This window comes from Echinops telfairi, unplaced genomic scaffold, assembly GCF_000313985.2.
Source record: "Echinops telfairi isolate 266 unplaced genomic scaffold, ASM31398v2 ScPeMD7_29;HRSCAF=101, whole genome shotgun sequence".
Lineage (NCBI taxonomy): Eukaryota > Metazoa > Chordata > Mammalia > Afrosoricida > Tenrecidae > Echinops > Echinops telfairi.
The window spans coordinates 567,498-578,757 of NW_022103926.1; the positions used below are offsets into that span (position 1 = coordinate 567,498).

Here is an 11,260-nt window from a genome sequence, read left to right on the forward strand (position 1 = left end):
TATTTAGACCTCTATAAATGCCCTTTGCCTCCTAGTTCTTTCCTCTATTTCCTTTTACTTTCCTCTTGTCCCACTATCATGCTGACCCTTCATTTGTGTTTCAGTAATTTCTCTCCATTACATTCCCATTGCTGAATCCCTACAAGGCCTCTCCTTGCCACTGCTTTTGGATCACTTGTTGTTCCCTTGTCCCAGAGTTGGTCAACACCACCTCCTTTCCCCACCTCCTCATCTCCCATGTCCCCCTGGAACCATTGGTCCTGTTGTTTTCTCCTCCAGATTGTTCAACCAGCCTATCTTATCTAGATAGACCTGCAGAGATAATAATATGCACAAAAAAATAAGGCAAAGCAACAAAATAGAACACAACGATGACAACAAGAAAGAAAACCAATGACAATTAAAAAAAATTAATTACACACACAAAAAGAAAGAAAAACCTGTAAGTAGATCAAGGTCTGTATTTTGACCTCTAAGAGTGTCCTCCAGTAGAGTCCGATGGGGTACCATGCTCTGGCCCCAAAGTCTGTCCTTTGCACTCCTTGGGAGCTCCCTGCTCTGCCACACGCCCTTAGTGTTTTGCTTCAGTGTGCTGGGGTCAGACCGGGCCAATCCTGACACTGAGTTTCCAGTGTTGTACTCCATAGGGCCATGGGTCAGCGAGGGATGTCATCTCTCCTAGTGGGATCAGCCATTTGGTCCACTCTGTGCATTGGCTGTTCTCAGCAAGGATATCATTCTCCAGGCTTGGTGGGCCAAGATGTGCTCCACTCTCTCTTCCTCCCCATTCATTTGCTTCTGTGTGTTCTGATCAGACATGTCCCTCTCCCTGAGCTGCAGCTTCAGTGCCGTCCTCTAAAGTAAATTCTTCTGGGGGGAGAGGCAGTTGTCCACGTAGCTGAGATTGGGGCCGGCCCCTCATACCTCTCCACTGAATCCCCTTCCCATGCCAGCACAAGCTGCGTTCGCATCCCAAAACACCAGATTTAAGTGGTCCCCCTTTCCCACTAAACATTTCTATCCCTTTTTGCCTTTTTAAAAATCCCTTTCCAACCCCCACACCTACTCCTTTTTAGTTGGCTACCATATGTATCCTTGGATTTGGTTTGGCCCCTGCCATACTAACTGGACCTCACACCTGGAATGTTTGTATACAGTAGCTTTTACCCTGTGCCCCTTTTGCATATCTTTTTTAATAAACTTACCTCAGCGGACTCATGCTGCATTTATCCTTTTGCATTTGGCTTACTTCACTTAGCATATTTTCCTCCAGTCGTTCCCATGCAACGATATGCTTCATGTATTCATCACTGCTTTTTAGCGGTACATAGAACTCCATTGTATGTATGTACCAGTTTTTTTAATCCATTGGTCTATTGATAGAAATTTGGGTTGTTTCCAACTCCTTGCAATTGTGAACTGTGCCGTGATGAACATTGGAGCACTGATGTCTGGCTATGGTTTGTTTCTTGCCTCTTCTGGGTATATGCCCAGTAGGGGGATTGCTGGGTCATATGGTAGGTCCATTTCCATCTGTTTTAGGTATCACCAGATCAATTTCCATAGTGGCCATACATACCTACAGGTCCACCAGCAGTGGATGAGAATTCCTATCTCACCACAGCCCCTCCAACACTTGTTGCTTTCTGATTTTTTGAGTTGGGCTATCTTTGAGGGTGTTAGATGGTATTTCATAGTTGTTTTGATTTGCATTTCTCTTATGGCTAATGATCGGGACCATTTTCTCATATGTTTATTGACCATTCGGATTTCAAACTTTGAAACTTCTGTTCAGGTCCTTTGCCCACCTCTTCAGTGGGCAGTTAGTTTTTCTCTTATTGTAAGCTTGCAAAGTATTATAGATTTTAGTAATAAGGCCTTTGTCTGATGCGTCATTGCTAAGATGTTTTCCCAGTTGGTTGGGTCTCTCATTACTCTCTTGTTGAATTCTTTCAATGTACACAGGTGACTTATCTTCAGTATATCCCACTTGTCTATTTTGGGAGCATTTTTATGACAGATTTTTTTATTGTTTTCCAGATCAGTCTGTGTTAATTTAGGTAGGTAATGCATTTCTAGAAATTTATCCATTTTTTTTCTAGATTTCCAAATTTGTTGGAAAGCAATTCTTAACAATATTATGTGATTATTAAAAAAATTTTAGTTAGTTCTGTTGTAATGTCACCCATTTCATTTCTTATTCATAATATTTGCCTTTTCTTTTTCTTTTCCTTTGTTAGTTTTGCCAGCGGTTTGTCAATTTTGCTAGTCTTTTAAAAAACACCCAACATCTTGTCTTGTTGAATATATACATATATTTAACTTTTGGATTCATTTATTTATGTTCTAATTTCTATTATTTCTTTTCTTTAGTGTCTGATGGTTTGATTTGCTGATTTTGTTCCAATTGTTGTAGTTTATATCTTAATGTTTAATTTTTTTCTTCCTTTTTTATCTGTGCATTTATTGCTATAAATTGCCCTGAGTACTGATTTTGCTGGGTCCCAGATTTTTGATAGGTTGCAATTCCATCCCTCCTTCTTGCCTGTCTTCTGGATTTTGTGCTTGGACAAGTGCTGCTCTCTGGATTGTCAGTGGTTGATTGATTTAAGGCATACATACCTCCCTTATAGATCTGTTATTGTTCCCCATATAGGCATTATTGTCTGAAAACAGTCATGAATGGTCTCTGGGAGCTATAGTCCCGGGGGTTCTATGTCTTTACCCAGCTAGCAAGCTGTTTTTATTTTATTTTTTTATGATTTTGAGTTTTGTTCTACATTTTTCTCCTACTCTATCCAGGACTTTCAGAGCTATTGATAGTGGCAGCTGTATTTTTAAAAAATTCATTTTATTGTGGGCTCTTACAGGTAGTATAACAATCCATAAATCAATTACATCAAGCTGTAGCTATATTTTTAAAGCTTGGACTTAAGACATGATTTCTTACCTGAAGTCCAAGGTCTAGCTTCAGAAGCTGCATGAATAGTGAGAAATGCCAGCAAAGGGCTAAGGACGTGGAGGGGCACCACCCTCCATGCTCCCTTCCTCACACCTAGCCTCCCCTCCTAGTCTCTCTGACTCTCTTCAACAGCCGGTGAATGGCAAATGCGCTTAGACTGTGCAAAGATGGAAAACCAATTCCTCAGAAAGCGTCTACAGCAATGTGAGGGCAGGCTGGACTCAGAGATGACATCCAGGAACGAACTGGAGCAGAAGGTAAGAAGGGTGGGACACCTGGGCCCAGGGGAGCCAGGGAGCAGCACCTGCTCACATCCACTGGGTGTGCTCATGGGGCTGACCAAGCCTGAGAGGGAAAAGAAGGGTGGCAGCCATTTCTAGCGTTCATCATTGTTACACACTGGTCATTGTAGAGTCTGGAAGGTCTTTTATTCCCAACATGTGGATCTTCTACCTGGTGGTGCTCTGCACTAATCTTGGGTTGTTCACCAGGTCAGTGGTTCAAACCCACCAACAGCTCCTCTGGAGAAAGATGAAACTGTCTGCACCGGTAAAGATTCATAGCCTCAGAAATTCCGTGGGAAAGTCCAACCCAGAGCTGTGGGGTTGCTATGAGTGGGAATCAAGTCAGTGGCATTGGGGTTGGGCTTGCTTGCTAATTTTTCTTTGGGGTCTTCTGGCGGAGCTGGTGGTGGGTGGACGGAACGATGCTGTAGGATGAAGATTATTCATTGAATATTACAAACTCAGAATTTCTGAGTTCCAACTCAATTTCTAATTGGATCTTGTGGTAATTACATTACCTCTTGGGTCTCAGGTCTCTCACCATAAAAGTGATTGTAAAAATGTTGGGAAAACGGTCACCGTTTCTCCATTCCCATGATCATGGTTCTAGTTCTCTCCCTCCACCATCTAGACTCAAGTGATCACCTCCAAACTGCCCTCCTGGCTTCTTCCTCTGCAGCCCATGGGATCTCGCGGAGCCTCCTTCAGCTAGTTGGATTAGTGCCAGGAGTGCAGACTCAGTAGGTGGACTGCTTCCTTGTGTGGTCTGGGAACTCTGATTCTAAACTCATCTCCAGTGACCGCTCCAAGCCCACGCTAGTCCTCGAGGTCATCTTCACGCTATAATTTCTTTCTTCTTCCTACTGAGTCTCATGGTGAACTTTGGGTGTTGGTTATTGTTGGGTGCCATCAAGTCTGTTTCAACTCATCAGGTCCCCATACACAACAGAACAAAGTACTACCTGGTCCTATGCCATCCTCACAATTGTTATGTTGGAGCCCATTGTTGTAGCCACTGCGTCAGGCCATCTCGTTGAGGGCCTTCTGTTTTTCCGTTGCCCCTCTACTTTATGAAGCATGGTGTCCTTCTCCAGGGACTGGTCTCCCCTTTTAACATGCCCAAAGTACATAAGAAAAAGGCTTGCCATCCTCACTTCTAAGTAGCATTCTGGCTATACTTCTTCCCAAGGAAACTTTCTTTGTTCTTCAGGCAGTCTATAATATGCTCTGTCTATTCCATATTCTTTGCCAACACCATAATTCAAATTCATCAATGTATCTCTAGAGGCCCTTTGTAGCAGATGTGCCCAATGAAAGTAAGACATGCTTTGATTTCTCAGCTGCTGCTTCCATGAGCATTGGTGGTAGATCCAAGCCAGGTGAAATCACGTGGCACTATTAGTCTTTTCTCTGTATATCCCAGTGTTATTGGTCCAGTGGTGAGGTTTATGGTTTTCTTTGTATCAAGTTGTAATCTATCCTGAAGACTATTTGAATCATGAATTGATGTTTGTCAGGTTTTCTCGATCTCATTGGAAGTCCTTTGTTAGAGGGTAGGTAGCCCTGCAGAAAGACTCTTTTGCACTTGCTTCTGCTATGGCCCCTAAGAGGATCTGACGGTCTCAGTTTGACTTTCCTGAAACATGTGACAAGCGTCTACTTCATCTCACAATCCATATGAGGTGCATATAGGGCCTTCCGGTTTCTTTGGGGAGGCCTTTGCCCCTCACCCAGAGCCAGACTACAACAAGCCTTCTCATCATCCGTTGGGTCCAAGGGCGGCTCTTTTCTTGTCCCCTCTGCAACCAAGATGCAGCTCTTTGAGGATCCTGACTCGATGCAAAGATCTTCATTTGAATGCACTCTGTCTCCCTGGACCTGAAACCTTGCCTTCTGTCCTTGTCTGGGAATTCATATTAAAGCCTCTGGTGGCATGGTGGTTATGTGTTGGGCTGCTAACCCCAAAGTCAGCAGTTTGAAACCACTAGCTTACTCCAAGTGAGGAAGATGAGGCTTTCTATTCTTGTCAAGAGGTATAGTCTTGCAAACCCACAGGGGCAATTCTACATTGCCTTACAGGGTCATTGAGAGTCAGATTGGACTTGCTGACAGCAAACTTCGTGTATTTTTCCTTAATCCTTAGGGAGAGGCCCTCATAATGTAGTAAGTTATGTGTTGGGCTTCTACCCACAGGACTGCAGTTTGAGCCCAGCAACTGCTCCTTGGAAAAAAGAGGCAGCTTTCTGCTCTTGTGAAGATGTCCAGCCTCAGAAACCCCTGGGGCAATTCTCCTCTGTCCAGTAGGGTCACTGTGAGTCAGAATTGACTTGATGGAGATAGGTTTGGTTGCTTCTTCTTGTCTTTTCACTCTCTGTGGGCAGTCTCTCCGTGGTGCCAAGGGTTGAGCACTTAACAGTGAACAGGGAGTGGTTCATTTGGTGTTTGGCCCCCATCCGGAAGCTCCTCAGATGAAAGCTCATAGTTCCGTGAGACTGGGAACCCCAGTTCTGCTCTGCACCCATGGGATCACTGTGCGCTGGGATTTGCTTCGTGATGAGGGGCATCCTCAGAGACGGTTCTGGATCTAACAACTGCTCATCACCTCTTTCCCCCGTCAGCAGCGACCATTCCTTTGCTGACGATGTATGCTCTGTATTCGGGATAGCCCAGCATGCTCCTTCCTTCTTTAAAGTGACATTTCAAAGGCCTCCTGCTGTCTAATCGATTCTGACTCATGGTGACCCTCTAGGACAGAGTAGCACTGCTCCCCCAGATTTTGGAGTCTGCGCAATATTCCGGAATGGTTTTTGCTTTCTCCAGAGAAGCAGGTGGTGAGTTTGCGGCTTGTGGTTTGCAGTCCAGTGGATTCCATCCACTACTCACACAGAGCAGTGAGACATTCTAACTGCGAGGGGACTTCAGGACATCGGTGGAAAATTCCCATGGTCTCTAATTCCATTCCTCCATGAAACTTTTGAAATCTCCTTGTATAATTGGATCCTACGGAGCCTCCCTAGGTGGGTATCATGAGGGTTGGACCTCTTCACCTGCCCTTGCTTTGTCTTCAGGCACCCACTTGCACTTGAACCATGCTCCATCACACATAACTTTCTGTTCCTCTCAGTGGTTCCTTGTTCTTTCCTATTGTCCTCCAGATAGCTCAAACTTTTCTTTAAAACAAGCAACAATTCATTGTGAATTGGGTGTAGGATTACAAGACAGACCATCTTTTTTTCACCTAATAATTCAGATGCCTTAAGTTTCATGTATCTGATGGCCATCACTATATTGCTCCCCCATCCCATTTCCTCCCTGTTTCCTATTTCCATTTCTGTCTTTCATTCTTAACCCTATTGTACTTTGTCCTTGGACAAATGCTGCCCTGAAATTTTATATGGTTGATTACTGGGATGGGATTATTTTGATACCTTAAGGGCCACCAGAGGTTGCGTGGGTGGGGGTGGGTTGGAGTCACGGGGCACCATCTAGTTCTTCTGGTCTCAAGGTCATGGAGACTGATGGTTACATGGCCCATGAGCCCATCAGACCAATTGTTTCCACGTGTCTTCAATTTTCATCACTCTTCTCCCCTCTGGACAGAGGGAGACCAGTAGCTGCACCGTAGATTTAAGATCTAAACGTAAGTGCCATTCCTCCTAGAAACCATCTCTGATACACATTGGCTTGGTTGCCCCTAAATTGTTGCCCCACAATAGGTCTGACTGTGTTATGTGGCACATACCTACTTTCTCATTGGCTTCCTGCATGAGAAGAAATGCCATGAAGGTGGAAGCTGAATTCGCTGCCTTTCTCTGAAGCCCTCTAAAGCATTTGTTGTCAAATGGACCTCAGCTCCTAGCAACTCATGCACCAGAGTGGAACTGGACTCCGTGGGGCATTCAACAGCTGATTTTTCAAAAATTTCATCACCAGCCCTTTTTTCTGTGGCACCTCGGGGTGGGTTGAAGCCTCAGGCCTGTCAGCTACCGGCCCTGTGTACCACCTAAGGATGCCGATCCCAAGATTTCTGGTGTCTTGTGATCATCTAGTAGATGGGCGAGGCTGAGATCCAGGGGATCTTACAAACCATGGACTATAGACCCAGTGCCCTCCTGGATGTCGTGGTTGTTTCCAAGACAGGCAGTCGCTTGTTCTCAGGACATCTGAGCTGTAGCTACACACAGGATGAGTGCCGCAGCGAAGCAGCCCAGCTCTTTAATGACAAATTATAAAGTCAGGTCAGCTCCCCCAATGAATTGGGAGGGTGGTATTAAGGCTACATTAAAAAGTAATAAAAGGCAAACTTTGTGAGTGGTAGAATATCAGAAAACATCCCATTTGCCTCCAAATACTGAATTTAGAATTTCAGGCTTCATTAACTCCATGTTTTGCTTATTTAAAGCGATCCCTTAATGAGGCCATTTCTTCAGAGTGAGTGTGCTGACTCCTGCTCTTTCCCAGCTCCAAAGTAGGGCATTTGGGAGGGTGTCTCCTGGAGGAAGATGCAATGGGCCTTGCTCTGTGGTTTGTTTAAGACTGTGCTCACACCAGTGGAATTCAGCGCAGCCAGTATGCCTTGAGCAGCTAGTAAGCAGCCCAGTCTGTCTCTGAATGGAGGAGGGCCACCTGGGAAGATTTCCTGGGAATGCCATTTTGTCTGTTTATGAACGGAGCAGTCCCTGGAGAAGGGCATCATGGGTGAGGACGTAGTTGTTATTGTGAGGTGCTGTCGAGCCAGTTCTGACCCAGTGAGACCCATGTACAATAGAGGGGAGCGCCGCCCCACCCCGCTTTGTCCTTACCATGGTGTTTAGGGCTGAGCCCACAGAGCCTCGGTGTCAATCCGTCTTGTTGAAGATCTTCACTTTTGCTGACCATCTCCTTTACCAAGCATGATGTCCTTCTCCATCATCCGGTCCCTTCTGAGGATGTGCCCCAAATATGTGAGACTTAGTCTCGCCATCCACACTTCTGAGGAGCACTCTGCCTGTACTTCTTCCAAGACAATTTGTTTTTTCTCCTGGCATCCAACCTTTTTATATTCTTTGCCAACACCGTAACCCAACTGCATCTATTCCTCTGAGATCTACTTAGTTCACTGCGCTGCTTTCATATGCACAGAAGGTCATTGAAAATACCAAGGCTTAGGTCAGGTGCATTTTAGTCCTCCAAGTGACCTCTTGGCCCTTTAACACTTCAAAGTGGTTTTGTGCAGCAGATTGCAAAAGTAGAGGGTCAGTGAGAGAAGAGGAAAACCCTCAACAAGATGGATTGACAAAATAAAAGAGTTAAAACAGCAAAGAATCTTCCTGAGCTTTTCACCATGAAGATTCTGCGTTCTTTACTGTCAGAGTAAGTGAACGTGTTTTTGGCTACCGTGTAAAATATTTTACTCTTTGTCCTTGAAAAGGAGAGAGGCTAGCTTGGTTACTCATCCCCTGGATGTCCTGGGGGCTTGGCCAGCTTGGCAACCTGATGGCATCTTCACGGCGACATCTCCTTTGGCCCGGCTCTTTTCTCCTCAGGAGGATGTTCTGAGGACCACCGGAGTGTGCAATGCAATGCTTGATTCGAGAAGATGTCAAAAGCCATTGAGTAGGTAGTGTCATGACGAAATGAGCATTGCTTTCACACGCACAGTACGTATTGGGAACCTTCGCATGCTTGTATCAAAGAGCGCTTTCCATTCCTTAAAAACAAAAACAAAAACAAAGGCAGATGTACACAATGGCTGCAGGAATGGGCTCAAACTTAGCAATAATTGTGAGGAGGGTGCAGGACCGAGTGGTGTTTCCTTCTGTTGTACATAGGCTCCCTATGTACAACTCAACAGCCGTGGCTACCATGAAGCTATTGTTGGTTGTCAGGTGCCATGGCATCAGGTCTGCCTTACAGGGCCTCTTACAGCTATACAGGCACAGAGTATAGCTGCCCCATGGGGTTCCTGAGGCTGGTGATCTTTACAGGAACAGACTGTCTTATCTTTCTCCTACCAAGTGGTTGGTGGGTTCTAACTGCTGCCCTTTAAGTCATCAGTCCAGTGTTTACCCTCTGTACCACCAAGACTCCTTGCTCCCCAGATAATCCTCACATAGGTGCCTAGAGTATGCTGGCTGATGGGGATGTTAGTGACAGGCCATGATGCTCATGAGTTGAGGCCTGACATAAAATGTGTCTGTGAGCATTTTGGCAGAAGGAGACTCAAGGTCAGAAGAGGAACAATTCCAGGAAATGGACTTTGGCCTGGGAGGCACAGGTGGTTGGCTGTTAACCAAAAGGGTGGATGTTTGGACCCACCTAGGGGTCCCAGGGAGAAAAGTCTTGGTGAGCGGCACTCATTAAGGTCACAGGTAAGAAACTCCAGTGGAGTTATTCTAGGCTATAACACATGGGCTTGCTCCAGTGGGGGGCCAACTGGACATCAATGAACCAAGAGGGATGGGGTTGTCCCCATCTTAGCCCTGAGAAAACTGAGGCCCAGAGAAGCCATTTTCTCCAGGTGACATGCATAGAAAGTGACCAAGACAAGACCCCGTGGGCCCCAGTGACTGTTCTCTTTCCAGTGTGGCCACCTTGGAAATGGAAGTTGATGGAAATATAAAGTTTGAAGCCCTGTCCAGCGCTGACCTGCCCACTCACTACCACTGAGTTGATTCTGACTCCAAGTGGCCCTATATAGGGACTCTGAGACTGTTGGTCTTTATGGGAGCAGCTAGCCTCCTTTTCCTTACACAGAGCAGCAGGTGGATTTGAACCACCGAACTTTACTCTTTGTGCCACCAAGGTACCTTGTTCACTTCCAAACAAACCACAAAAGCATCAAGTCAATTCCAACTCATAGACAGAGTAGAACTGCCCCGGTGGGTTTCTAAGACTTTAATCTTTACCGGAGCAGACAACCTCATCTTTCTTCCACAGGGTGGTTGGTGGTTTTGAATCATTGATCTTAGGGTAAACAGCTCAACTATGTAACCCACTATACCATCAGGACTCCTCATTTAGCTCCAACAGAAGGGGGTTAATTCATTCTGTTGCTTCCACAGCTCGGGGAACTGCAGAGTGCTTATGAAGGAGCCAAGAAGATGGTTCACCAGCTAAAGAGGAAGTGCCACCATCTGACCTGTGACCTGGAGGACACCCGTGTCCTGCTCGAGAACCAACAAAGCCGAAACCATGAGCTGGAAAAGAAGCAGAAGAAGTGCGTGGTGTTCTTCCCTGCCCTGCTGTGTTTGTTGTGGGTCTTCAGACAACCGCTTCATAGGAGAAAGACCTGGCAGTGTGTTCCTGGAAAGGTTACAGTCTCAGAGACCCTTTACTGGGACATATGGAGCCGCCATGAGTCAAATAATTGAGCCCCCAAAGGCCAAGAAAGTTCCCCAAGGTCACATGGTCAATTCCTAGCAGAGCTTGGGGCTGGGTAAGAGAAAAGGATGCTTTCTTACTGGCTTTTTGAAAGAATCTGCGAGGAACAATCTATGTGTGGTGGTGTAGGGAAGAAGCCATGGTGGTGCTATGGGTTATGTGTTGGACTGTTCACCACAAGCTTGGAGGTTCAAATCCAGCTGCTCCTCCACAGGAAAAAGATGAAGCTGTCTGCTTCCCTAAAAATGTACAGTCTTGGAAAACAGAGGGGACAGCCCTACTCTGCCCCATAGGGTCTTTGTGAGTTGGAATGGACTCTCTGGCGGGAGGTTTTGTTTGGGGTTGTTGCTGAGGGCTGTGAATCAATGGTTGTGAAGGGAAGGGCTTCTGCCTTGTTAGTTGGGTGACTGTGCCCCTCACTGAGCCTTCCTCACCTTGAGGTTCCCATGTGGAGGCTGGGGGAGGAGAGCACTTCCTGGTGCTGAGCACGCAATGAGATGGTTGGCGAATCCCAAAGGACTGACATTCGTAGAAGATCCTGAGTGTTGCATACCATTTCCATCCCCATCATGGAAAATGAGGGAGAGGAGGCAGTGGGCACCCCAAGCCAGAGTTTCTGCTCTTCTTACTGGGGACTCGGACTTTCAGATCA

The 11,260-nt window shown here is 46.0% G+C and overlaps 1 protein-coding gene across 1 annotated transcript in view; it reads left to right on the forward strand.

The window, feature by feature from the left end:
* The window catches only part of MYO18B (myosin XVIIIB), a 307,510-nt gene that overhangs the window by 153,215 nt on the left and 143,035 nt on the right, over positions 1-11,260 (forward strand). Inside the window, exons 28-29 of the mRNA XM_045289537.1 lie at positions 3,095-3,219; positions 10,290-10,444. Coding sequence (XP_045145472.1) covers positions 3,095-3,219; positions 10,290-10,444 — 280 coding nt within the window. The remainder of the gene's footprint in view (positions 1-3,094; positions 3,220-10,289; positions 10,445-11,260) is intronic.